Below are 27,940 nucleotides of genomic sequence, written 5' to 3'. Positions count from 1 at the left end.
GTTACCGAGCTGGTGAGCTCAAGTAGAGTGAAAGAAAACTGCGTCTGAGCCAATGACCTGAGATTGGACACTGAATTATTATTAATATTAATAAATTTTCCAGTTTACCTACATTTATGTGCCAAAGAGACACATAAATACGAGCTCATATTAGTTCCTATTACAGAGGATCATATGTTTTTGTTTCAAGGTCAACACGCACACATAATTATTATTATTTTTTACTCCTCTTTTACTGATGTCTTCAAACTTTACTCATAAAACCAAACCCAATAATAACTGTGTGTTTCTTCGAAGTTGCTGAAAACTGAACGGAAGCTGTAGTGAAAACAAACAGAGGAACAAACTCGCTGATGTAACCTGACCTCAGGCAGCCGGGCGTGACGGCTGTGTTTGCATATGAAACTACACTCGGTTCTTTGTCCTGTAAGGGCTGATGAAAAAGGTAGAGTGAAAGAAGGACACACGGCAGATGTATGTATTTTATCATTCATTTATTTTTACTGTAATTCTGTGTCTTCTGTCCTGCTACAAATGAATCATTAGCCAGTCAGCTATCTGGTGAACGTGGTTAAATATTTCAGTCAGTGCACATCATCATGTGAAGCTAAGACCAAATCAGCTGATTATATGGGATAATGTTGTCCTCTGAAAGGGGCTCGTGACCACAAAACATTTGAGAACCTCTTTTCTGGACCGAGGAGACTGAAGGTTTCCCACTGCAGGCAGAACAGACTCTGTTGGAAGGACTAAAGGTGAGACATGAACCATGAATTTGGTGTTTTGTGTTTTCAGACAATCAGATGATGGTTTTATGTGCTTTGACAAAACTGTTAATGCCTCTGGGTGATGAGCTCTCTGTGTAGTTTATCATGTTTTTGATTCAGGTGGCTGGATCATTTCTGACGTTGTCAGGACGCAGAGCCCTACAGTTCTTAACATAATTATTATTCGATTAAAATGTTTTACGCCATTTAGTAACTGCATAATTTATGTTTAGTTGTTCAAACCCTTTACTTGATAGATGAAATTCAGTAGCCAGGGGCAGGAAATTCAGCAAAACACCAGAACAAGGCAGTGTTTAACCAGTTTAACCAGTCTAACAGTGTAGGCGTGTCATCAGTACAGTGAGCACCTGTATTCAAAACAATAACAGATATGAGAAAAACAAGGAAGTGAGCTACAGAATAGTTTACTTAAATACAGACTCAAACTCCTGAAGCATAAAGTGGTGAAAGTAAGACAAAACCTTAATAGAGAAAGAACAGAATCAGATCTTCTCCCAGTGCAGACAGCAAACAGCTGCAGACAGACAGTGTTCAGGACGATGATAAAAAAGTGAATCTTTGATCTGATTTATATCATGTAAGTTTTTTATGTTTTTTTTTATTTGTTTTCTATTTAATCTCCTCTTTAAAAAGTTTAATCATCACAACGATTGTTTGTTGACTCTTTGATTGCCAGACAACAAAGCTCACTTTATTTCAGATTTTTTTTGAAAAACAATGAAACCTTAATTATAATATAATATAATATAATATAATATAATATAATATAATATAATATAATATAATATAATATAATATAATATAATATAATATAAAACTATTATTATACTTAAACAGGTCACCACCTTCTCCCTATCAAATATCTCAATAAACAGAAAAAAATATATAATCTGTGTTAGGGAGTTTTTATTGTTTTATTTGCTTATGCTTCAAAAGTTATGTTATACATATTTCACCAGACAGTTTTCTGTAGAAACAGGAAGCTGACCCCTCATTGTTGTTTATTCACCTGACTGTTTGTTAACTGTAAATCTCTGACAATCTGTGTTTTATTCTCATTTTTCTCTTCCATCAGGTGACTGCAGGTTTTTACCAACATGGAAAGGTATCACACACAAAACCTCACGTTATCGTCACTGCTAAAAGAACAAAAACAGAAGTGATTTCATACATGCAATAACTCTACAAAAAAACTGCTCTCTGTTTTGTTCATTCAATTTAACCCTGCAAAGTTTTTCCAGCGTATGTTCCACCTGGAGATTAAAAAAGTGTATATATATAACCCTGCCTTATTCTTTTCCTCACTCCTCAGACCAGACTCTCCTGAGCCTGAGACCAGACCCAGATCTCCAGAGAAAGACCGTCCTGACTTTAAAAGCAGGAAACTGACTCCTGATGAGACGTAAGAGTTAACAAATTGTTAAACATATCTTAACTCCATGAGTAAACAGGTTTGGTTTAGTCATTTATTTATTAAATTTTTTAACTTTGTTCACAAAAAGAAGAAAAGACAGTTGGATAAACAAACAGACTAAAGAGAACATTGTGAAGAGCATCAAAGTTTTTAGCCTTATTGTAATATTATCACTGTGACTAGCTCCAAGTTTATCCAGTACTTTTTGTGTCTGAAGGCGAAAAATGTGATTTCTCTGCCTGATGGTCTTTTTCTCTGTTCACCAGGATCACTGAGACATCAGATGCCCCTAAATCTGAACCTGGACCCAGCTGTGTGTCTTTGAAGAGTGATCGGTCAAAGATTTTCATCTTTGACTTTAAAGGAACAAAGTCTGCTGCTGCTGAGGAGTAAGACGTTTCACATTTACCTTACAGCTCTGTGGTACACCTGGCCTCAGTCCTGAGATTAAAGAGCTCCATAAGTGAGGCTGCTTCTTTAAAAGAAAAATAAATCTATCTTAACAGCCCTGCATTCCCTGCACTGGGCATCACACTGATTATAATTTATGTGATAATCAGCAGGAATGTGTCAGCAGTTAGTTTGACTCTTTTAATTGGTAAATTAGAGTTTCAGTCTGATGTGGTTGCCAGTTTTGCATAGGAAGGTGAAATAATCTGAAGCTGTATGTGTGGTGCTGGATGCCACGATATGAGCTGCTGGATTTCTCTAAATATTAAATGATTCTCATAATTCATAGTGACACACCATCACCATGACAATCATCAACAAAACCGATAAAGGAAATTAGCAAATCTTTTATTTTTAACCTTATTTACATTACATTTTTCACCAGTGGTTCTTTTTTATATGACCTGCATGAAATAACAAGACAAAATGGATTATAATGTAGAAAGGTGGTTGGTGCCTGCCGTGGTGGTAATCCCCGAACCAAATGGTGGACACCGGAGGTGAAGGGAGCCACCAGGCTGAAGAAGGAGTCCTATCGGGTTTGGTTAGCCTGTGGGACTCCGGAGGCAGCCGACAGGTATCGACAGGCCAAGCGGAATGTGGCTCGGGCAGTGGCTGAAGCAAAAACTCGGGTGTGGGAGGAGTTCGGAGAGGCCATGGAAAAAGACTTTCGGACTGCCTCGAAGAGATTCTGGCAAACCGTCAGACGTCTCAGGAGGGGAAAGCGGTGCTCTACCTGCACTGTGTATAGTGCTGGCGGAGTGCTGCTGACGTCGACTGAGAAAATTGTCAGGCGGTGGAAGAAATACTTCGAGGACCTCCTTAATCCCACTGACACGTCTTCCGAGGAGGAAGCAGAGTCTGGGGATGAGGGGAATGACCCGCCAATTTCCGGGGGCGAGGTCACTGAGGCAGTTAAACAACTCCTTGGTGGCAGAGCCCCTGGTGTTGATGAGGTCCGCCCCGAGTTCCTGAAGGCTCTGGACGTTGTAGGGCTGTCCTGGTTGACACACCTCTGCAATGTTGCGTGGAGATCAGGGGCAGTACCTGTGGACTGGCAGACCGGGGTGGTGGTCCCCATCTTTAAGAAGGGGGACCGGAGGGTGTGTTCCAACTACAGGGGGATCACACTCCTCAGCCTCCCTGGGAAAGTCTATGCCAGGGTGCTGGAAAGGAGAGTTCGTCCGTTAGTCGAACCTCGGATACAGGAGGAACAATGCGGTTTTCGTCCTGGTCGCGGAACACTGGACCAGCTCTTTATCCTCTCCAGGATACTTGAGGGTGCATGGGAGTTTGCCCAACCAGTCTACATGTGTTTTGTGGACTTGGAGAAGGCATTCGACCGTGTCCCTCGGGGTGTCCTGTGGCAGGTGTTGCGGGAATATGGGGTGTCTGGCCCATTGCTACGGGCCATTCGATCCCTATATAACCGTTGCAAGAGCTTGGTTCGCATTGCCGGCAATAAGTCGGACTCGTTCCCGGTGGGTGATGGGCTCCGCCAGGGCTGCCCTTTGTCTCCGGTTCTGTTCATAATTTTTATGGACAGGATTTCTAGGCGCAGCCAAGTGGCGGAGGGCTTTCGCTTTGGTGGCCTCAGAATCTCATCTCTGATTTTTGCAGACGATGTGGTTCTGTTGGCTTCATCGGGTGAGGGCCTCCAGCTCGCACTGGAATGGTTCGCAGCCGAGTGTGAAGCAGCGGGAATGAGGATCAGCACCTCCAAATCTGAGGCCATGGTTCTCAGCCGGAAAAGGGTGGAGTGCCCACTCCGGGTCGGGGATGAGTTCCTGCCCCAAGTGGAGGAGTTCAAGTATCTCGGGGTCTTGTTCTCGAGTGATGGGAGAAGGGAGCCGGAGATCGACAGACGGATTGGGGCTGCAGCTGCAGTAATGCAGACGCTGCACCGGTCCGTTGTGGTGAAGAGGGAGCTGAGTGTAAAAGCAAAGCTCTCAATTTACCGGTCGATCTACGTCCCTACCCTCACCTATGGCCACGAGCTGTGGGTAGTGACCGAAAGAACGAGATCGCGGATACAAGCGGCAGAAATGAGCTTCCTCCGAAGGGTGGCTGGCCTCTCCCTTAGAGATAGGGTGAGAAGTTCGGCCATCCGGGAGGGGCTCAGAGTAGAGCAGCTGCTGCTCCACATCGAAAGGAGCCAGCTGAGGTGGTTCGGGCATCTGACAAGGATGCCCCCTGGGCGCCTCCTGGGTGAGGTGTTCCAGGCATGTCCCACCGGGAGGAGGCCCCGGGGCAGACCCAGGACACGCTGGAGAGATTATATCTCTCGGCTGGCCTGGGAACGCCTTGGTATTCCCCCGGATAAGCTGCAGGAGGTGGCTGGGGAGAGGGAGGTCTGGGCCTCTTTGCTTAGGCTGCTGCCCCCGCGACCCGGCCCCGGATAAAGCGGATGAAGATGGATGGATGGATGGATGGATGTAGAAAGATAGTAAGCGCTATACAAATACAGACCATTTATACAAATACAGACCATTTATACAAATACAGACCATAAGATGATCATTTTTAGTTCAGCATCGGGACACTGAATGTAGCCGAGTGTAGGCTGATTCAAAGTGTCATATGATTTTGTTTATGTGTATTATAAGTTTTTATACTCAGAAAAAAAACTTCAGCTGCTGCTGTAAGAAGCTCTTCCTTGTATTTAAAGGCACAAAGGTCAAATTTAAAATGAAACACTTCAACACATCAACATGAATCTGACTTTTTTAATGCGATGATGCAATGTGCAGGAGATATCCATAATATCGTCATTACAAGAACACTGGTACAGAACCATCACTGACCTGTTAGTTTTGGACTAGTGGAGTCCAAAAAATAAGTCTCTAAATTAACATAATAGGTTTGTTACAGCACAGTTGTGCTTGTTTTAATCAGGATGATTTTCTAACAGTAGAAGAAGAAATCTTTGGCTTGTATTTTTGTGCAAAATGGTTCAAATGTCTTCATGATGTCTCCACAGAGCTGATCAGGAGAGTCTGCAGCATCAAACTGATCTGGACTCAATATTTAAGGTTTGTACATGTACACCAACCTCTGTTTGTAATTATTTTCATGTTGCACAGTCCAATATTCATCATAAAATAAAAATTCCAGAAATAATTCAACAGTGAATTAATTTTTTACTTTATTTTTATTTATAAAACACTTTTCAAAACAAAGTTGCAGCATAACTTTATAACACAACTTGAAAATGTAAGATGTAAGATGGGGAAATGTACCACGAAATAACCGAGTACTGAAAATTACCTAATTTAATTTATGTTATTATTTTATTGTTTCCTGTACAAAACCTGCAATCTAACTATAATAATTATTTTAATTTAGTTTTTTAATTTTTTTCATTGTTTCCTGTAAAATGAACATAAGTACAGGGTATTTTTGCTAAATTGAAAACAAACACAAAACAAATCTGTGAAAATTTATTTTTACTATGAAGATCTGATTTTTGTGAATTCAGATTGTGTCATTCATTTTCCAGATGCTGGAGGGAAACATTATCACGTTTGTGAAGAACGAACTAAAGAAGATGCAGGATGATCTGAATCCAGATTATTCAGAGTGTCATAGGGATGAAGAGGAGGTGTTGGACAGTGAGGAAGAGAAGCAGAGAAGGAGCAGCAGAGAGGCATTTCTGAAACTTGCAGTTAACTTCCTGAGAATAATGAAACAGGAGGAGCTGGCTGACTGTCTGCAGAGCAGTGAGAGGATTTCTCTTCATAAATTCAGTCTTTACAGGAATGAAATTGTCACATTTTCTATAATCATCACACTCATGTTTCTGGTGCTTCCCTGTAGAAAATCCTGATCCACTTTGTGAGAATACTTTTAAATGTAACCTGAAGAAGAAGTTCCAGTGTGTCTTTGAGGGGATTGCTAAACCAAGAAACCAAACCACTCTAAATGAGATCTACACAGAGCTCTACATCACAGAGGGAGGGACCGGAGAGGTCAACACTGAACATGAGGTCAGACAGATTGAAATGTTTTCCTGGAAACCAAACAGACCAGAAACAACAATCAGGTGTGAAGACATCTTTAAAGCTTCGACTGAAAGAGACAAACCAATCAGAACAGTTCTGACCAAAGGAGTGGCTGGCATTGGGAAAACATTCCTGACACAAAAGTTCACTTTGGACTGGACTGAAGACAAGACCAACCAGGACATCCAGTTCATGTTTCCATTCCCATTCAGAGAGCTGAATTTAGTGAGGGATAAAAAGTTCAGCTTAGTGGGACTTATTCATCACTTCTTCACTGAAATCAAAGAAGCAGGAATCTGTAACTTTAAAAAGTTCAAAGTTCTCTTCATCTTTGATGGTCTGGATGAGTGTCGACTTCCTCTGAACTTCCACATCACTGAGATCCTCACTGATGTTACAGAGTCCACATCAGTGGATGTGCTGCTGACAAACCTCATCAGGGGACAGTTGCTTCCTTCTGCCCACATCTGGATAACCACACGACCTGCAGCAGCCAATCAGATCCCTGCTGAGTATATAGACATGGTTACAGAGGTCAGAGGGTTCACTGACCCACAGAAGAAAGAGTATTTCAGGAAGAGACTTAGAGGCAAGGAAGAGGCCAACACCATAATCTCTCACATCAAGACATCACGAAGCCTCCACATCATGTGTCACATCCCAATCTTCTGCTGGATCACTGCTACAGTTCTAGAGAGCGTGGTAAAAACCAAACAGGCTGGAGGAAAGCTGCCCAAGACACTGACTGAGATATACATGCACTTCCTGGTGGTTCAGACCAAACTGAAGAACATCAAGTATGATGGAGGAGCTGAGACAGATCCTCTCTGGAGTCCAGAGAGAAGGAAGATGATTGAAGCACTGGGGAAACTGGCTTTTCAGGAGCTGCAGAAAGGAAACCTGATCTTCTATGAATCAGACCTGACAGAGTGTGGCATTAATGTCAGAGAAGCCTCACTGTACTCAGGAGTGTTCACACAGATTTTTAAAGAGGAGGGGGGACTGTACCAAGAGAAGGTTTACTGTTTTGTTCATCTGAGTGTTCAGGAGTTTTTAGCTGCTCTTCATGTGCATCTGACATTCACCAACTCTGGTATCAACCTGCTGGAAGAAGAAGAAACAGCCTCAGTGCAGACTGATGAGTCTTCAGTAAGACAGTTCTACCAGAGTGCCGTGGACAAGGCCTTAAAAAGTCCAAATGGACATCTGGACATGTTTCTCCGGTTCCTCCTTGGTCTTTCGATGCCATCCAATCGGGATCTCCTACAAGGCCTGCTCACACAAACAGGAATCAGCTCACAGATAAATCAGGAAGCAGTCAAGTACATTAAAGAAAGAATGAATGGCGCTCTCTCTCCTGAAAAAAGCATCAATTTCCTCCACTGTCTGAATGAATTGAATGATGACTCTATAGTGAAGGAGGTCCAGCATCAACTGAGTTCAGGACACCTGTCCAAAGTTAATCTCTCTCCTGCTCAGTGGTCAGCTCTGGTCTTCATCTTACTGTCATCAGAAGCAGTTCTGGATGTGTTTGACTTGAGGAAATATTCAGCTTCTGAAGAGGCTCTTCTGCAGCTGTTGCCAGTGGTCAAAGCCTGCAAGAAAGCCCAGTAAGTATCCATTTTAATCCTGGCAAGACATTGCTTTAAAGTATTTATTTCAAAAGTTTGGAAAGTTCACTGCTATTCATGTCTTTCCAGGTTGGGTGGCTGTAACCTCACAGAGAGAAGCTGTGAAGCTCTTTCCTCAATTCTAAGTTCCCAGTCCTCCAGACTGAGAGAGCTGGACATGAGTAACAACAACCTCCACGACTCAGGAGTGAAGCTGCTTTGTGTTGGACTTGGGAATCCACACTGTGTGCTGGAAACTCTCAGGTTAGCTGACTCTTTGTTTCAGGAGATTTGGATATTTCACAACAACTGTCATTATTTTATAGATTAAACATGTTGTTACTTTTTTGGTGTAAGCCCTGAAAGAGAACAGTAGAGTAGACATGAAACACACACTTCATAAATCAGAAAAATATGATTGTCCATCATAGCAAAAAAGACAGAAAGTCAATGCGTTTTGTTCTTTTTTAAAACTGAGTGAAGAAAAGCCAGTTTGTTTGTTTTTTAACTACTTTAACTGAAATCAGAATCTGTTAATTTGACTGCATGTACATCATCAAATTCAGAGCAGTTCATTACAATGATGTGACATGTTGTATGTTTGAAGGTTGTCAGGCTGTCAGATCACAGGAACATGCTTCACCTCTCTGGCCACAGCTCTGCGCTCCAATCCCTCCTATTTGAAAGAGCTGGACTTGAGCTATAATCATCCAGGAAACTCAGGAATGAAGCTTTTGTCTGCTCTAAAGGAGGATCCACATGTGAAACTGGTCATACTCTGGTAGGAAAACAGGAAATAAAGCTAAAATATATTTTTTTTCTCCAGCATATTGTAAGGTAACCACTGATCTGATTGCCAGTAATACAGTCTGTATGTCCAGTTAAGTGAGCAGCTGTGTGGGTGAATGACTCAGAACCAATCACAGTTAAAACACGAGGAAGGATACACAGCTTGAAGGAGAATGTAACAAATACATAAGGATTGGACCCTCGATACTGACGTTTCAAGACTGTGTCAATCAAAACACCAACATCACATGACCATGGCTAAGTGAGGTTTGATGTGTTTAACCCCAGATCTGACAGGTGCCTTTGTGATGGTTCTGGGTCTGTGATCCAGTTTATAGTTTCATTTTGCTGCTTCCTGCTGCGTTCCCTATGTCCTCACTTCATGCTCCACACAGTCACAGCCTTACCTCCCTGTTTTTAGTCAGCTGAGGCACCAGGATTCCTATTTTCATGAACAAGTCATCTGTGCAGGAACACGTTATTTTTAATTGTGATTGGGAAGAATTATATATGCTCTCAGTTCAATTAAGTAAGTAAGTAAGTAAGTAAAATTTTATTTATATAGCACATTTCTAGATAAAAGATCACAAAGTGCTTCACAAGGTATAAAAAAACAAAAACAAAACAAAAACAAAAAAAAACAGTCAAAAGTTAACAAAACGCAATTTTAAAAAGTACTCAGATTCAAAGTGTAATTAAATAAATATTGACTTAATTGCAATGTTTGCTGTCATAGCCTCCTGAGAATCAAGAAAAAAATCATCTTCTCATTGAACTTTTTATTGTTTTCTGCATGCAGGACTCAGTAGGTCTATTGAGGCTGGAAATAACCGAAGCTACAAAACAAAAACAATAACAGGAACAACTTGACTTGAAAAACGGATTCAGACTCAAAAAGTCTAAAGCCTTTGTCATTATCAGAATGAACACAGCAGTCTTTTCTCAAAATATTTTGTTCTATATATTTATTTGTTTTGTTTTGCACTGAATAACTAAGCAACGGAAACATTCTCACACGTGTTAACTGAAAGAGGAAATAGTATTTGAAGCACAGTGTTCATTGTAGTGACAGAAACACAGGGAGGCAGAAAATAAAAAAGACTGAAGGTTGTATTTAGGTATTTAGATAATTTACGAACCTGGTACAGACCCGATGATTTATTTTTTTAATTGTGCTTTGATACATAAAACCTTAGAACCGTATTATCTGTTTGACTTTATTAAGAGATAAAATAAAACACAAGGTTATTTCTCTAGAAAAGATGAATCAGAGAATATAAAGGCCATGTCTGCACACTAAAAGATAACGTGCTCATTTCAGTGTGGCGCCTCAAGGAGTCCAGTGGATGAGACCAGGTCTAAGGAAATGTAAGTATTTTTGATTTATGAGCTGCATTCACACAATCTTGTACTGTTCTACATTTTTTCTCATGGTTCCTTTTAGATTTCTGTGATCTGACGCTGGATCCAAACACAGCACACAGAAACCTCAAACTGTCTGATGACAACAAGGAGGTGACACATGTGGAAGAAGACCAGCTGTATCCTGATCATGATCATAGGTTTGATCACTGGCCTCAGCTGCTGTGTACCAACAGTCTGAGTGGTCGTTGTTACTGGGAGGTCGAGTGGAGAGGAGAGGTTCATGTTGCTGTAGCTTATGAAGGAATCAGACGGAGAGGAGAAGAGGATGAATGCAGGTTTGGAAGGACGTACCAATCCTGGAGTCTCAACTGCAGTGATGATAAGGGTTACTATGCAAGTCACAAATTTGATTTAAGAGCCATCCCTCTGCTCTCCTCAGCTCTCTGTCACAAAGTAGCAGTGTATGTGGACTGTTCTGCAGGAACTGTGTCCTTCTACAGTGTCTCCTCTGATAAACTGATCCACCTGCACACCTTCAACACCACCTTCACTGAACCTGTATATGCTGGGTTTAGAGTAAAGCCTGACTCTAGTATCCACCTCTGTGCTGACTCAGAATGATGAACTTACTGTGCAGAGAAATATTCTCACATTGGTGTTTCATACTTTTTCTTACTTAGTATATCAGGTAACTGTCTCGTACATATATTAGTTTGTTTTTCAGTCCAGAGATGTTGGATTAGACTGATTCTCCTGAAATTTTTTTTAATCATCTTATTGTCTTTGGTGCCTTTTTTAAGAGCAGATATCAGTTGTTACTTATATACTACAGTTTAAATACCCACAGTACTTTTAGTGCTGAGGAAAGAGGAACTGTATTTTTAAATTTGTTGCATTACTATCATCTATTACTAAATTTGTTGCATTATACACATTTTAATCATGCTTACACTGATGGATGAAATCTTTGGAACATATAATTTAGACATTTTAGACGTTGTTGGTTAGACTTTGTGATGATGAGCGCTGCAGGCTCTAAATATTTTGTGTTTAGGCGTCTTTAATTTTTTACATTGCATAACTATACGTTTGTGTCTCTCTCTTGTTATGCAAGTAACATTTCAGTACAATTAGTTCCTGGAGAAAAGCAATATCACCACTGTGTGACCAGTTTTCACAACAACTGATCCGGATGGTTCTGGATCCATTTATTAGTCTGTGTTGATCCAAATGTAGCTTCTAGTACTGCTGATACAAGAAGAGCAGCTTATGGCTAACTGGACGCTGTGGAGACGTCTCTCTTCAGTTCATAATCAATAAAAACAGTCTGACCTCCAGTCTGTGTTTCTTGACTGAACAGAAACAGTTTTACAATCTGAGATCTGGTTTTTATTCCGTGTTAAAACAGACTCATGAAATGTAACAGAAACGGAAAAGTGAAGACAAAAGAATCAAGATGAAAACAGTCGGATTTTTTCTTCTTGACTTCTTGCAGATTCTGTCAGTGTATGTTTACTTCTCCCGTGTATATATGTGTGTAGTATACACACCAAGTGTTATTAAAGTTAGGTTAATTAACAAACTTGATTTATTTAATTTACAAACTTGTATAGAGTAAGTTGCAATTCTGTTAAAGTGATTTAATCCTATAGTTTCAGTAGAGCTTGTTTTGGTTGAGTAGATTTATCAGATGTACTTAAAATTTCTTGTTCAAGTTAAATGTATCATACGTTTTATATTTCACTAACCCAGTTGTGTGGAACCAGTTGACATAACTGGGTGGAGTAAATACAACATTTTATTTCTCAGAGTGTATTCAAAAGTGACTGTTTGGATTCATTTAACCAAAATAATTAAAATCTGTAAATAAATGAAAAAATGCATCTTTGAAAATGAGAGTAGGATAAAAAAAAAAATCTGAAAAGGTGATGACTGAAGAAAGAGAAAAGTACACAGGAGTATTTTAATTTGATTGATTGGGTCCAGTGAGCTCACAGCGCCTCCAGCAGGTGGATTCCAGTACTGTTTGTTTTTTAAGCTGTAAACAGTTTCCTTCTCTGCTGTCAGTGTCTGTTTGGAGCCGAGTTACTAAAGAGGTCTTTTATTTGAGCCAGTTTAAATGGTTTAAATTTGAAACATCTGTTTGTCTCCTCACTAACTGGGCCTAAAACACAACCCAGCTGACTAGAAAACACAAAAGCGCACTACCTGGTGGCCAGAGGTGGAAACACAAATGAAAGCAAAGCACACATACACAGCTCCTTCAAGTTTGGTGAAGTGTGCAGCTCTCTGAACACATGAGGCAGAGTTCATGTCACAGCCACTGCTGCAGCAGCAACAAAGTGAGCCACAAAAGACAAGAGCTGTTTCTCAACATCAAATACTCCAAGTTTGTTCTTCCTTAGTTGCTAATTCAAACTTGGCAAATTAACTTAAGCGCCCAGACTTCTGAGCATGGGAGGACACACACACACACACATTTCGACTGTGATTAATATATAAAAGGGAAATTATTAGAGGCCACATAAATAAAAATATATATTACTGATTTATTTTAATATTTTTTTGAAGTGGAAATGTGGAGTTAACAGTTGTTTGTAGACAAAACTCTTATGGCTTATATACAGTCTACTAAATGACTTGTGTAGATGAGTTAGTGAAATTCTACTTCAGAATTGGTATTTATTAAAATTATTTCTCTTTTAGCACATAAACAGTGGTGAGAGTTATAAGGCCATGTGGTGGTGCAGAAAGCTGCATCTGGTCAGAAGGGAACAAACACACAAACTTGTTGGCTGGATTTGTATAAAATGAAATGTCTGGCAATGGACAGAAGCAAGGATATCGATGGTTACACCCTTGTGCAATGAAGAGGATGCATGTTGTATCACAAGACATGATAAGACAGCTGATTGTTTTGTTTCACTGAGGCATTTTGTGAGGGTATAGCTGCTGTGGCATTTGTCTGGCTTGAAACAACAACTGTAATCTCCACATTTCGACTTTTCTCAAAATACTATTTTGAGGTAAAACTCCTTCCTTTCATTAATGTGACCTTAGTACTCTACTGTACCACTAATTACCCAAATTGTTTTGGAGGATTTCTCCAAAACATGTAGTGATCGAAGATATTGATAGTCTGATATAATAAGTGGTTTTGTTTGAAGTTGTGCAGAACTTGTCTGTGTCACCATTTCACAGAATATGATCAGGACGTGACAATAGCCAAATTGTCCAGCAGGTGCCACTGTGGAGATGGTTTCAGATTGTTTGGAATCATCAATACAAGCACAAAGACTTCAAATGTTTCACGAAGTCTCGCTTTGCTCATCACTAGTATGGTGACAACTTCACAGGAGGTCCGTATCTCAGCACTGTCATAGTTAAAGGTGACCTTCATAAACCGAGAAACTGACATTCATGTTTGCCACAGGAAATCCACATTTACTCCTAACTAAGGGTTTAAATGCACAAAGAAACAGACACTGAGGCAGAGACTAAGATGTATAAACTTGACAGGGACAAAAGGAAAACAAACATGAAAATGAAACTGACTAAACATTTGAGACACAGGGTTCATATTGCCCCGGACAAGCTGGAGGAGGTGGCTGGGGAGAGGGAGGTCTGGGCCTCTTTGCTTAGGCTGCTGCCCCCGCGACCCGGCCTCGGATAAAGCGGATGAAGATGGATGGATGGTTCATAAGAACAACAGGCACATTTTTACTCAAAGTCCCCAGATACATTCATTAGACACTATTATGTCTAACATTTTGTCAGATTGAAGAAACCTTGTTGTATTTTCCATCAATTTCAGTGCAAAGTGTTTCACATGTAAAACCCAACATGGGAAATAGACTATGTGCATGTTAGCATATGCTACCGGTGTGGAAACTCCTGTGGGGAGCTTTGTTTCCGGTGTCCTATTCGCACCTTGTTTATGGCCCAAATCAAGTTAAGCAAATGAATGAATCAAGTGGCGATTTACATTTCTATAGATGTCTTGGGCATTTACCCAATATGTCTGTAAATGATGTTCATCGACTTGTCGATATTTTTCCCCCGCGCCTCAGAGCAAAAGAGAAAATGGATTCAAATGTTATATTTCTCAGCTGTCCCTCGTTTATCGCGGGTGTTATGTTCTAAAAATAACCAGCGATAAGTGAAATCAAGTAGCCAATTTTAATTTTTGACGGTGCGAAACGTTTCGTCGACATCGTGGCCATACAGTACTGCACTGCAGAGTCACGCTGCTAGCGATCGGTGCAGCGATTCTGTACTGTACTGTACAGGAGAGACGTCACGGAGGAGACCGTCTGCAGCGATCAGGACGCAGGACACATTGTGACGTATGGTGTTTGACGACATGTTGTGAGATTTAACATGAGGTGCTGGCGTTTCAGGCATAATAACGTTAATTTACAAATCGACACAGGATTGTAATGAATCAATATCACTTTATTCAATTTAGCATGGATTGTAATCAGAAAGGCGATAATCAAAACCCACCCCTAATCAAGAACTTGCAAAGTAAAAACATGATCTATGTCAGGTAGCCCTTTTGTTATTTACATTTAAAAAGAGGATTAGCGTTACTGTGCGCTGGCTGAGTCTGTTTCTTCTCTTAGAAATAGTTTCTCCTGCCCTGGAGAAAATCCACTTGCATGGAACAGAAGAGGCTGTGGAGTGCAGGAACTACACTGCAAGCTGGTAGATATGCAGGTATTCCTGGGTCCTGCAGACTATCACCTAAAAACAATAAACAAAATGATTTTCTAAACTGTGTAGCAATGTAATGTACGTATAGTGTCAAATACATTTTTGTAGTCTTCATTAGCTTTAATTCACATGGAAGTGTTCCTAAAGTCATATGCTGTAATGGCATTTCCATTATGAAAACATGATTTTGGACATGTCAGGTTTTTCACTTCGGCAGATAAAATGAATTGAGCAAAATCAACTCAAAATCCCGCGAATGATTCACCTGCCTGTAAACCACTGAAACACTTGTGTTCGAAATGAAGCTTCGGATGTCACCGATCACGTGACTCTGGCCAAACGACACAGTGCTTCTGCAGTGTGTTGTTTTTTGGGTACACACCGGAGCGCCAGCTTCCAGCGGGCCATCATTAGTCTAATGGGTAGATGTAATCAATAAACCGTTCTCATGTAAACATGCATCATGGTGTGGTATTTCTTTGCCTGTCACTTCTTTATGTTGGTAAATAAAATACATGCAAAATACATATAATAACATACAACACAGTATGGCGCATGCCTCTGCTGTGAGGTCCTGCCTCCAGGTACTTAGCAATTAACCACTGGACACCTGGACAGGTCTGTTTATAGATCATATGATATTTGCTACATCTCTGATATATTTTGAAACTGGGGAAAGAACTGATTGTGAACTGGGTGGGGGGAATCCTTGCGAACATGTGAAATACAAACACGATGCATTTAAGGTTATCCTGTGTGGCTTCTATTCAAGAAAAGAATTTGTTCCACTCTGCGAGGACTGAGTCTGTTCCTTTTCTTGGATATGATTTCCCCTGCCTTAGAGAAGATCCTCTCACATGGAACGGATGATGCTGGGGTGCACATAAACTGCAAAGCAAGTTTATGAAGATGGGGGTATACATTCTTCTTGGTTGCCCAGAAGTGGAGCGGATCCTCTGTCCGGGGAATCAAAGGATCTGCCATGTACCTCTGTACTTCCACTGCTGTGGCATTCCTCACCTGCCTCTCCACCATATGGCTGTCCAGCAAATCCCACAGACCACCACCTGAAAGACTAATGAAATTAAATAGCTGCACATTTTGTAGACTGACATTTCCAGATGTATTTTAAAATGACATCACATGTGAATATTCAAATGTAAGTGATACTAAAGGTATCTAATGAAATTTATATTTTGACAAGCAGATTGTCGTTTTGTTAAAAAACGTCTAATACACTCTAAAAACTATTGTTTAAGCTCAACAAAAAAAATTAACGCAACAGTTTCCATTAGTCTTTTTGAGTTATGATAACTTATGTTGAAATTAGATTGAACCAACAAACTATATTGAGTTACGGGAATTAAATTATCCTCCATAATCAAAGGTGATTTGAATTACCATTTATGTAATATTTGGTAGCTTAAAAACATATTTTTAAGTTGTTTACTCATAAAAATTATGTTCCTCCAATTACTTTTTCCACATTATTTGAAATGATTTTTAAGTGTTATGTAATTAATTACAGCAATTACAAAAACAATTTTTTAAAGTTCATTATTTAAAATAGTAAGTTGCTGATTTTCATCATTATTATCATCATTTTAGCTTTCTCTTATTTTTTTTTATTGTAATAGCTTTTAAGAAAGGAATTCATTCAACATTTTTTTTTATCAAATAACTTTTTTATTTTTTTAACAGTAGGCATTTCAACACTTTGTATTTAAAAAGTGAAAATAAACCAGAAATTTAGATTTATACCATCACAGCCAAGTTATAGAATATGCCTTTATGTATTTAACACCACAGAAACAAATGTGTTCAATTGGTAAAAAATCTACTTAGAAAACATTTTGTTGCAGTAATACTTCCATGCAAGTGTTCAGTAAATGTTAACTTTCAATGCCTACCAAACTTTACAAGATCTTGCATCTTTCTATTACACAATGTAGCAAACACCTTTAAGATCAATTTTACACATACAGGATTCAAAACAGTTAACAATTTTTGAAACAGAGTCAACATCTTTAACATAATGATGGTTCCATCAAGGTCAAGGAACAGCTTCTGAACAACTTCAAAAGTATATTTGCATTAGCTCAGATTGAGAGCATATATTATGCCCATGAGCAAAACACAGCACCTTGGGAAATTCTGGCCCTCCATTATTTTTGTTTCCTCCACCACAATGGTTGCAGTCTTATGGTTAGATCCAGGGGTGTACCGGTCACTGATGATGGCAGTTTTCATCACCTGCCTTAAGTTCTTTGGTGTCCTTGTAAAGCAAATTTTAAAAAATAGGTTAGTGAATTATAGATTAGACTTTTATACTTACTGAATCTTAATGAATTCAGATGATCAATGGAACACACACACACACACACACACACACACACACACACACACACACACACACACACACACACACACACACACACACACACACACACACACAATGCTGAATTACTTACACCAAACTCCATGAAAAGGTCCTCGTCCTTCTCTCCAAGGAAAGTGATAAGGCAGCAGATGGCTACTTCTCTGCGTGTTTCAATTGTATTGTGCTATTTAAGAAAAAATAAAGTGTGAGTATAAAATACATGGGTGACTGACAACAAAGTGCATTTCAAAGCTACCCAAAGTCTAAATAGTTGTCCTACCTCAAGAAGCATGTCCTTGATCTGCCTGATTCTCACTCCCTTAGCTCCTCCCCTTGATAAAATGACATCCATCAGTTTTGGGGTGCAATGGTCAAGTGTAGCCATTCAAGGCTTACAGTGGTTATTCTCTTGAACTCCTCCTTTATCTGTAGACCACACAAACAGAAGAATTAAACCTTGCAGACTATTAGCTATACTGCATTAATGAATGCTGTAATACATTATTTAAAGAGGATAGAAGTGATCTAAGGCTACCCCAAGTTTTGAGGGAACAAAAACAATCTTGGTGAAGACAAGGGAGACTTCCCCACCATAACCGTGGTGTAATCTCTAATGTTTTAGCAACCCTGTTTTTGCAGAGGTTTCGAATTTACACATTGTTCACTCCCAGCCCATTTTGTAAAAAATGTGTCCCAACTTAACAAAGCACTAATGACCCTTCATTATCACACTATACTAACTGCTTACATAAAGTCTTAATATTAAGTAGATTCACATTGTTAATGCCAGAATAATGCTATTTGAATGACATTAACAATATTTCACACAATCTGATTTAAAAAAAAAAAAACCCCAAAAAAACAAAACAAAGATAGCTACAGCTCTTAAGATCAAGAACAATACTTACTTTAAGCTGTATCACAATACTAACCAAAATCATTTACAATGTAATATTACGTATAGGTCATGCAAGTTTTATAAAGACATAAAATAGGTGAGCCAGATGGAAAAAAGAAGCCTCTAGGTTATCCCTCTGACAAAACTATTCACAGTTTAAGGCTTCCAATTTTGGTAAAAAGAAAAACAAAATCAGCCTAAGATCGAAATTAGATTGCACTGTGTAGCAAAACTTTAACCACGCTTTTCCTAGCCACAGTTGCACTCTCTAGCTGAAGACTTTTGTCAAATGAAACTTTATAAGTCTTATCCTCTGCTGTGCTAAAGTTTAGAATGGCTAGCATTAGCTACATGTGGTAGTGCAAAGTATTTCCTTATCTGTATGAGCATCACATCATACACAAATCCACTACAGGTGACTAGCACAAATGCTTTGCTTTGGTAGAACTGTTATTTGTAAATGAAATGTTACTTACCTTGAAATGTCTTTTACAAAAGCTTGCACCATGCAACTCAACATGTGTGAATTTGCCCGGCTAGTTAAGTCGGTAGGGGAGGGAATTTGAAATCAGAAGTTACAGTGGAAAAAAACAAGTTATGTATTAAATTTCTTTAAGTAATTACAACTTGAATTTTATTTTGAACCCACTAACATTGGGATTTAATTTCAAATTACATATAAAATTTATTTAATGTAATTACCAACATTATTATTTCAACACAACCCAAAAAAATAAAGTTTGCAACTTAGAAGGTCTATCTTAATCAATAAATTAGAATTTTTATGTTGCAGCCATGGATTTAATCAAGTGGTGGTAAAAGGCCTGATGAATTACTTTTTAGAGTGTAGTCACATATTTCCAATAACGGAATTGAAACGTTGGGATATTAAAGCATATTCTTACTATTGAGACATTTTTAGAATATGCTGGAACCCTGTCATTGTGTTATGGACTTCAGGTCAACAAAAGCCATACCTGACTGAGTTGCAGAACTGGTTGCTGGCTCTGGCTGTGACGAGGTAGATGGGATAGGAGGGATGGGCATGATCTGGTCTTTTTCATTTTCAATGATGGTGGCACATTCTGCAGTCAGACGTCTCACTGCAGCTTGAGCATTGGTCTGACTGCAAAACCCCACAGCCTTGAATCTTGGATCAAGCAGGGTAGCAATGGTCATTACACTCATTGTTTCCAAGTGAGACGAACATTCACCCAGCATTCTTGTGAGGTTCATGCACAGCTGGTGGGCTTTGTCATCAAGAACTTGAGGTTGTTTTTTAGCAATTGCATACCGCAGCATGCAGACAAGTGGAATGACTTTGGACCCAGATACTCTCTGCTCTCCAGAAAGTTCAGTAGTGGCTGTGTAAAAAGGAGAAAGCACCTCCAGGCTCTCTTTAACTGAGTGGTACTCCTCAGCAGTGACAGGTGTGAGATCTGTTCTCATTGAGACAAGGGCAGCACTAACTGGCTCTCTCTCCTCATACAGACGCTGCAGCATGGTGTATGTGCTGTTCCACCTGGTATCAACCTCCTGAAGGAGCTTTAGATGTGATCTGCCCATCTGCTGCTGCATTTGGCAGAGCTTCTCCTTTGCTGTTGTGCTAGATCGGAAATAGCTTACCAATTTACGTGCCTTACCTCTGATCTCCTCAAGCCCAGGCGTGTTGTCAATTGATTTTCTCACAATGAGGTTCAGAGTATGTGCAATGCACTTTGTGTGGCACACTTTCAATATTTTAGATGAGGCAATCATGTTTGGTGCTGCATCAGTGACGAGGCATCTGACTTTATTTTGGATGCCCCACTCCTCCATCAAAACCTTTTTCACCTCAGCAATATTTTCTGCTGTATGTGTCAGGCTCAGGAGCGACTCGGAGGCAGACCGTCACTAAAGTTCACAATTTATTTACACACAGACACCAGGTGTGGATATATACAGGTGAGGGGGCACAGGAAGAGGGTCTCCGGGGAACACAGACACGGGAAGGGGACGGCTATGTACACAATCCACTGAAGCTCAGGTAGCTCGGACTCCGGCTTTTAGCTCACCAAATGGCGGTCCTCAGGCTGGCGAGAAATCTGGCACAGGGAGGAAAAACAGGTAAGTTGCGGCACGAAAGAAACTTCGGAAAAAGGCTCAGATTGCCAATGACACTAACGAGTGTTACACAATAATCCAGCGAGGAAGCACTCTCAGCAGCCGCCTTAAGAAGTGAGTGAGATGATTGTTTGCAGGTGTCCGAGCCAGGGGCTGGAGCCGTCACGATTCCGCCCCGGTAGAGCGCAGTGCGCGGGAGGGGAGAGAGGGAGACGCAGCACAACAAAAACACTTGTAGCCATACAGAGTCAGCCGAGAAGGCACAGGGTCATGACAGTATGTGCCTTGGAGAAATGTCTCACTCCTAGCAACACTGTGGATAGTGTATCTTGTTCATTGACAAAATGACATGTCACAGCCAAGTAGGCATCCATATGAATGGATGTCCACATGTCACTGGTGAGACTGACAGCTGTAGCCTTCTCCACTTCTCCCTTTGCTTTCTCCTTTTCCTCCTTGAACTTTTCCACCACCATTTCTTTTAGAGCCTTTCTGGTGGGGATTGTGTAGGTTGGGTCCAAGACACCAACAAACTGTCTGAAACCAGCATCGTCAACAATGGAAAAGGGCTGCGAGTCCTTCACGATCATGTTCACCAAAGCAGCATCGACCACCTGCTGTCTGGTCTGAGTGGGATTTGTGTTCATGATCCCTTCAATACACAAAAACATTTGACTGTGAGGATGAAAATAGGCTTAACTGTGTTGTATAAGTTGATTAGGCTTTAATGCCATTATTCACAGGTAGTTCAATGGTTATTATGTGTTGTGGGATAAAGTAAATGGGCCTCCCATCTTACCAATAGCCTGCGGACATTACATAGGAAGGGGAAGAACCACCAACCAGTGCATCCTCTCACCCAGAAAGCGAAGTCAAACGCAATTAGTGACATTTTGTGCTAGTGATGTGAGACATGAATGAATGAATGACTGAAAAATGGTTGATGTCCATACCATGAATGCTTGGATTCACTGTCATTGTACTCGTAGATGGGACCGCATTGTGCTTAGCACGGAGATGCCTCAGCATCGATGAGGTGTTGTTGTTGTAGGCCAGCTGCTGGTCACAGACCAAGCACCGAACCTAAGTAGTACATGGAGTAATCCTCCTTTGATCAGATTACTGGAATGCAAAACAAACAGCAAACAACACAAACAAACAACAAATCTCCAGAAGCAAAGTTAGATGGCTGGTCTTTGACTCTGACCACACTGGAAGATGTTTCCCCTGATTCAACAAAGCATGTAGACATCCCTCAATCGGGCTTCTGGTGCAACTATCGATTGTATTTCTACTGTATGTTTTATTGTTTCTTGTTTTCCTGAACAGCACAGACTCATTATTGTAGAACACTCTGTATTTGTCTAATTTATTTAAGGAACCATCACACCATTTTGCATCCTCAACACCTGTTTAATTTTGTTGTATCTTGTAATAAACACCGGTGATTTCAAATACATGGCATAAGTAAGCACATAGATGTATAAATCATACAGTAGAAAACAATGAATGAAATAAAACCAAATGTTTACAACATTTTTCAGTTACAGTTGGGAAATAATGGATTTGTGAAATCTCAAATCTCAAAATTCATTTTTACTTGTTAGATTTTGGTCTTTAGTAATGAAGAGTGGGTTTTGTCCTGTTGCTTTTGGACTCTTTGTTTCTGATGGTTGGATCCCAGTTCTCATGTGTTACAGATAACTGAAAATGAAAAAAAAAAGACAATAACCTCATGCAACATCACAGTTTAATGCAAATTGAACTTTAAAAAAACAGAAGCACAAAGTTTATTCCAGAGAAACAAACAAACCAAAAAAAAATGTAACATTATAAATATCATAAGAAGTTCAACAGATTTGCTTCAGAGCAGCTTACATGTGCTGCAGTGTCTGGAAACAGAACTAAAGGGGCTTTCACACTTTTAGATGTGACATCGTGAAATTATGATGCTGTGGAATAACCTCAAAGGACCAAAAAATATGTTGTATGTTGTATGTAACTACTGTTAAGATGTATCTGTCCCACTGCGCAAGTGTCCAGTGAAGGGGGGCGTGGCTACGTGCAGGTGGGAAGGGGGAGTAGAAGTTTTGGAGGGTCAGTTTTTTTTGTGTGGTTGAACGAAAGAAGGCGACCATTAAAGTTGGAGTTAACATACCAGTTGTGTGATTATTGGACTAACACTACAAGGATATTGTTGAAGAAACCGTAATAACAGGTAACATCACCTCTTTTCACTACAGTTCACTGAGAAAGTCACACTGACAGCATGAATCAACAACACTCACTGAAACCTGCAACAACAGACAAGTGATGAAAACAAGTGACACAAACTCACCTCTATGTTTGTGTCATTTTCTCTGGTGTTCAGTCCAAAGTTCCTCCTTGTCTTACTAATGTAGCAGAGCATGAGGAAAACAGCCATCAGCAAAACACCATCCAAGGACGCACGCACAACCAGAAGCCAGGAGGAGTCAGGACAATGTGTAGAGACTCCTGCAGTGACACTTTCACTCTGTGTTGTTGCTGTCTGCAGTGTGGAAGTAGGTGGGTTTGAATCTGTGAACAACAAACAGAAAAAATATCAATACTAAATCAATAGCGATACAGACAAATGCAGTAAAACGAATCATATTATCATACAGGTAAATACAAACATGTATGAAGCACTAAATGCAGCATTAACATGAAGCTTATGAGTAAGTTCAATAGGGAAGATCTGTAATCACTCAGCTGCCTGCTTTCCTGTTCTTTACATCATTATTACTTTTTCAGATAAACCACAAAGTCACGTTCAGTGTCAGTCTCATCAGATCAGCTGATGGATAAGCTGATACTCTTTTACACATTAGACTGGGAAATCTCACATAAAGCGCACTACATATGTTTTACCTGCATGAGTAGAAACACTCAGCTTTAGTGAAAGATGATGATGATGATGATGATGATGTTTTGCCCTCAATTTTAGCTCCACCATCACAACTTTAAAAAAATGATTCAAAGTGGAGCTCACACTTCTTAAACACACATAACCTTAGATTTCAAATAGTTAAAAAACTTTTAGTAATATAAAAAATGATGTTTCGTATATGATATGTGCTCTGATTAAAAATTATTAGTGCACATTATGACTGTGAAACTTACTATATTTAAATATCTGTATGTTTTTTTAAAGCTTCATAAGAAATATGGTTTATATTTGTGAATGAACAGAGGAATACATTTATCAGCAAATCAGAAAATGTTGATGTTAGAAAAAAACTGAAGTTATGGTGTTCGACAGCCATATTCCTCGAGACCAGCTTGTTGCCCTGCTGAGGCCCCTAGCTAACTCTCTCTCTGATTCTATGCGTAACCTGGGTGTCTATTTGGATAGCTCCTTTAAGCTCGATAAGCAAGTATCATCTGTAGTTAGATTTCTAAAGCTAAGCATTATGTACCACACAGGGACCTGGAAAAGCTTATCCATGCTTTTGTGACCTCCAGGTTAGATTATTGTAATTCTCTCTACTGTGGTCTCCAAGCCTTCTCTCTTCGAAGGCGGCAACTCGTTCAGAATGCTTCTTCCTTCTTACTGGCACTAGAAAATTTGACCCTCTTGTTGATCTACACTGGTTACCAATCAAATATCGCATTGAGTTTAAAATCTTGCTACTCACTTTTAAAATCCTGAATAACATTGCGCCCAGCTACCTCACTGACCTCCTTAATTTGTACACTCCTTGTCGTGCATTAAGATTCAGGTCAATTACTCCTGGCCCAACCTAAGTTTAGACTGAAGACCAGAGGCGATCGTGCCTTTGCTTCAGCTGCACCCAACCTTTGGAATAGCCTCCCTGCTTCTATTCGAGCCTTGGACTGTATCCAGTCCTTTAAATCAAGATTAAAAGCATATCTATTTGACTTGGCTTTCCCGACCAGTTAATACCCTTTTAAATCGTTTAATTATTAAACTTTTAAATCTTTTATTAGATTTTATTAAATGTATTATTTTTATTAATTTTACTGTTGTTTTTGTCTTCATAGCATATTTTGTATTTATCTAACTCTCCTGGTCTGTTAGTGCCTCTATCCTATCTGTGCTTGTGCCTGATTTGTACCCTGTTTTTGACTTATGTTGACTCTCCATATTACTGTGAAGCACTTTGGTGTGCCTTCGGGTTTTTAAATGTGCTATATAAATAAAATTGTATTGTATTGCATTGTTAGAAAGGTATAATGATGTCTCAACCAATCAGCTGATCTCTGGCAGTAACAACAATCTCACCTCAAAGTCACCAAAAGTTAAAAGTTTTTTTTACTGTTTTGAAAAGAAACTTACCATCAATGACAAGAACATATTCATTCACACATGAATCTGGAGACAGAGGGTTCCCATAACCACAGATGTACTTTCCTGTGTCTGACTTGGACGACTGTGTGATGGTTGCATACAGTCCGTACACAGATCCTGGTCTGTATTCAATGCTGTATCTGCCACTCTCAGATTTGTTATTAGTTGTGTCAATGAGGATCTCCCCTTCATTCTTACACTCATTCTTACAAAAGAACTTCCTGTGTCCATATGTGTTGTTGGAACATACCAATGTCATCTTTTCTCCCTCAGTTTGTGTGCGATAAAAACCAACGTTTTTATCCAGATCTGTGAAATAGAAGAACATTAATTAGTCTGAACTGAACCAGTTTGTGGGGGAGGTGTGGTCCCTGGCTCAGCTGCAGGGGAGGTGTGGTCCCTGGCTCAGCTGCAGGGGAGGAGTGGGGCAGTGAGCTCAAAGGGGCAGTGCCAAGGAGGCTGGAGGGACAGGTGGTGGTCATTTAACCATTGAGGTTTCTCCCTATATATATAGTGAAGGCGGAGACCTGAGAGAGAGAGTTTGTGTGCTTATGACTTATGTGCCGAAACGTAAAGCCACGTGTGTGGCACTTCAATAAACACCCCACAAGCATAAAACATACAACATACTAGTGTGTTGGGTCATTTTTTACACTGTTGTATTATGATTATATTTCATGGATCAAATGAGCACAGTTATCATTTCATAATCAATCAGAAAAATCTGAAAAACACATTCTTACCTGATCCTCTGAGAATCAAATCTTGTTGTTGCATATTTAATGAACCCATGCAAAATGTAACATACATACTATGAACTTAAAGGGCAGCGTTATAGACCCTTGAAGTTCACCAGTGTGACTGCAAATGTTTTAGTTTTTGTTTCATTTGTCCTTTTTTTGAGGCATTTCTCAGGACTCACAGCTAGAAGATGAGCCTGTATATAAAAAAGGTGACTAACTTCTTTTTAGCATGATGACACTCTTGGAAGATCATCAACTTTTTAGGTCAAACATTTCTTCTGTTACTCTCCATCATAGGAATTAAATTAGTAGATTTCATCTATTTAAATCATGATGTAAACCATGATACTGATGCTCAAAATCAGTTATAGAGAAAAGAAAATCTGAACAAAAGCAAGATTTTGCTTTAGACTTTGATAGTTGGAGGTGGTGTAAAACTCAGTTTTAGCAGAGCCTAAATTTGAATCAATAAATCATTGAATATTATTGTAGGCTTTACACTGAGGTGCTAAAACGTTATCTTAGTACAGTTGTCACATGCCATATAACATGGACACTTAAGTGCAATAACAGGTAAAATGTGCTTGTATTTATTGATTGAACAGGTTGATCTAAAAGTGGTCCACATTACTAAATTAGACCTGGGGGGTCTCCACATTTGCAATTTCAGTGACCTTTAGTAAAAACTCACCATTTGAAACTCTGACCTCAAAGTCAAAGTATGAATCTGGAGCAGAAGATCTTCCCAAACCACACCTGTACATTCCTGCGTCAGACTTGATCATTTGTGAGAAGCTTAAAAACACAATTCCTCTTCTTGGAGATCCATCTTTATACTTCATGCTGTATCTGCCACTCTGAGCTGTGCTTCCATCTGTTTTAATGAGGATATCTTCTGCTCGCTCACATTTTTCCTTACAGAAGAACTTTGTGCTTCCAGACAAAGATAAGTTGCAGTTAAGCGTGCCATTAAATCCTTCAGCTGCAGACCAAATATTATGTTTTGCCTTGACGAGCCCAGCTGGACCTGTCAGATGAAAAATAATAATAATACATTTAACACAAGATGGATAATCACAACATTATTTAGTGTATGTAGATAAATGTATTTCATAAAGTGTTTTATAAAGTTGAGTATATTTTGAATTAAAGAGCAACATTAAGATCATCAGTCCTCACCTGACAAGAAGCAGAAGAAGAGAAAATGGAGGATTTTCATTCTGATGCAGAAAAGTCGTTAAACTTCAGAAGAACAGCGTCTGACTCTTCACTCTGTCAGATCATCAGAAAACTGATGTTACTGAATGAGTTGTTTCCTTTTTATCACTTCCTTCAACTTTTTTAGATGCATCCATCACACGATGATGTAGATCAGTACTGTGAAGTTTCCCTGATGCCGTAAGTGTGAATGAAAAGAGTTTCAGACCAAATTTGACTTTGAAAACCTGACGACAGCTGGTTCAACCTCTGAGAGGAACACATGAAGCACATTTATTTTTTTCCAGGTTATAAAATGTTCCTGGCATTTTATTCTCATCTGAATATTGTGTTTGGCTTAAGGAATAAAAAGGATATTTATTTATTTATTTATTTCTGAATCACCATCATTTCTTGATGTTGCACTCTGAGATTATTTAACATTAAATACTCAAAATAAATCATAGAGTTGATATAAAGCAAAAAATATGTGATCAAATCATCCCATGCACAAATCTTACAAACTGAATTTATAAGCAACAACAAAAACCTGTCACCAGCTTAACAGATGGATAAAACTAGAGTCCTCACTGCAGGGCCCGGGTCTAATTCTGCCTCCGACCATTTCCTGTGTCATTTCCCCTCACACTCTCGTCACCCTCCTGTTTCCTTTCTGTGCTATCTAAAAAACAAAAATAAACAACATCTCAAAGCTGACTGTTTTCTTAGGAATAAAGAGGCATATTAATTAATTTGTTTAGAAATCAATTTTTTTTTTTGCTGTCTCATTTTGACATTATTTTATATAAAATATTGAAAGTAAATGGCACAATTAGCCAAGTGGCACAAAATTGAAAATGGATTTAAAGACTTTCTTTGAACATGAACCCTTTTGTAATCTCTGAAGAGGAAAACACATATCCCTGTTATGTAGCAAGAACAGCAGGCTAAACAGAGATACCCTGAGATATTGTATTCATCTACCTGATAGACAACAGTAAACCATTTAAAATATAAAATTAAAAATATTCGATCAAATCATTTCATGCAGGAATCTTACAAATTGAAAGCAACAACAACTACAAGAACCTCTCACCAGCTTAGGTAAAGGAAGAAATTACAATGAAGGTAAACATAAATACTTCTGTTGTCT

At 39.4% G+C, this 27,940-nt stretch overlaps 4 protein-coding genes and 1 long non-coding RNA gene across 7 annotated transcripts in view; 2 read left to right on the top strand and 3 right to left on the bottom strand.

Annotated features, from left to right (window-relative positions):
* The window catches only part of LOC146674054 (protein NLRC3-like), a 176,731-nt gene that overhangs the window by 20,529 nt on the left and 128,262 nt on the right, over nt 1-27,940 (top strand). The window lies entirely within an intron of this gene.
* LOC146674066 (protein NLRC3-like) lies at nt 409-12,564 on the top strand. 2 transcript variants are annotated; one of them, XM_085392572.1, is made up of 12 exons: nt 409-474; nt 656-755; nt 1,864-1,893; nt 2,101-2,190; nt 2,469-2,591; nt 5,633-5,684; nt 6,152-6,371; nt 6,469-8,263; nt 8,354-8,527; nt 8,871-9,044; nt 10,374-10,420; nt 10,497-12,564. In XM_085392572.1, exons 3-12 carry the CDS (start codon nt 1,886-1,888, stop codon nt 11,036-11,038), a joined length of 3,225 nt encoding a protein of 1,074 aa, XP_085248698.1. In that variant the 5' UTR covers nt 409-474; nt 656-755; nt 1,864-1,885; the 3' UTR covers nt 11,039-12,564. The 2 variants fall into 2 exon arrangements, with proteins under 2 accessions (XP_085248698.1, XP_085248707.1); XM_085392581.1 differs by lacking the exon at nt 2,101-2,190.
* Nucleotides 16,958-18,675, bottom strand: LOC146674065 (uncharacterized). The gene is made up of 2 exons (XR_014909053.1): nt 17,794-18,675; nt 16,958-17,697 (listed from the first exon to the last, which is right to left on the bottom strand). It is a non-coding gene; the product is annotated as an uncharacterized LOC146674065 (long non-coding RNA).
* Nucleotides 19,351-21,161, bottom strand: LOC146674064 (E3 SUMO-protein ligase ZBED1-like). Its single transcript, XM_085384755.1, has 2 exons — nt 20,795-21,161; nt 19,351-20,267 (listed from the first exon to the last, which is right to left on the bottom strand). Exons 1-2 carry the CDS (start codon nt 21,159-21,161, stop codon nt 19,351-19,353), a joined length of 1,284 nt encoding a protein of 427 aa, XP_085240881.1.
* On the bottom strand, nt 22,124-26,969 carry LOC146674063 (polymeric immunoglobulin receptor-like). The gene is made up of 5 exons (XM_085393797.1): nt 26,770-26,969; nt 26,282-26,617; nt 24,836-25,156; nt 22,853-23,040; nt 22,124-22,218 (listed from the first exon to the last, which is right to left on the bottom strand). The coding sequence occupies exons 1-5, from the start codon at nt 26,807-26,809 to the stop codon at nt 22,132-22,134; spliced, it is 972 nt and encodes a 323-aa protein (XP_085249923.1). The 5' UTR covers nt 26,810-26,969; the 3' UTR covers nt 22,124-22,131.

Source organism: Rhamphochromis longiceps, linkage group LG3, assembly GCF_057381845.1.
Source record: "Rhamphochromis longiceps isolate RC_006_pf linkage group LG3, R_longiceps_female_GT1.1, whole genome shotgun sequence".
In the NCBI taxonomy this organism is placed as follows: Eukaryota; Metazoa; Chordata; class Actinopteri; order Cichliformes; family Cichlidae; genus Rhamphochromis; species Rhamphochromis longiceps.
This window is presented reverse-complemented; position numbering and strand designations above follow the sequence as displayed.

What these genes read in the sequence shown, in the direction of transcription:
- LOC146674066 (XM_085392572.1), top strand. An exon ending in AAACTGACTCCTGATGAGAC is followed by an intron (nt 2,191 to 2,468) that starts GTAAGAGTTAAC and finishes TCTGTTCACCAG; the next exon opens with GATCACTGAGACATCAGATG. An exon ending in AAGTCTGCTGCTGCTGAGGA is followed by an intron (nt 2,592 to 5,632) that starts GTAAGACGTTTC and finishes ATGTCTCCACAG; the next exon opens with AGCTGATCAGGAGAGTCTGC.
- LOC146674064 (XM_085384755.1), bottom strand. Translation starts at nt 21,161, where the DNA reads ATGAACACAAATCCCACTCAGACCAGACAGCAGGTGGTCGATGCTGCT. An exon ending in GAGACATTTCTCCAAGGCAC is followed by an intron (nt 20,268 to 20,794) that starts ATACTGTCATGA and finishes TGAGCCTGACAC; the next exon opens with ATACAGCAGAAAATATTGCT.
- LOC146674063 (XM_085393797.1), bottom strand. Translation starts at nt 26,809, where the DNA reads ATGAAAATCCTCCATTTTCTCTTCTTCTGCTTCTTGTCAG. An exon ending in CTTCTTCTGCTTCTTGTCAG is followed by an intron (nt 26,618 to 26,769) that starts GTGAGGACTGAT and finishes TTCATCTGACAG; the next exon opens with GTCCAGCTGGGCTCGTCAAG. An exon ending in TGAGGTCAGAGTTTCAAATG is followed by an intron (nt 25,157 to 26,281) that starts GTGAGTTTTTAC and finishes TCTATTTCACAG; the next exon opens with ATCTGGATAAAAACGTTGGT.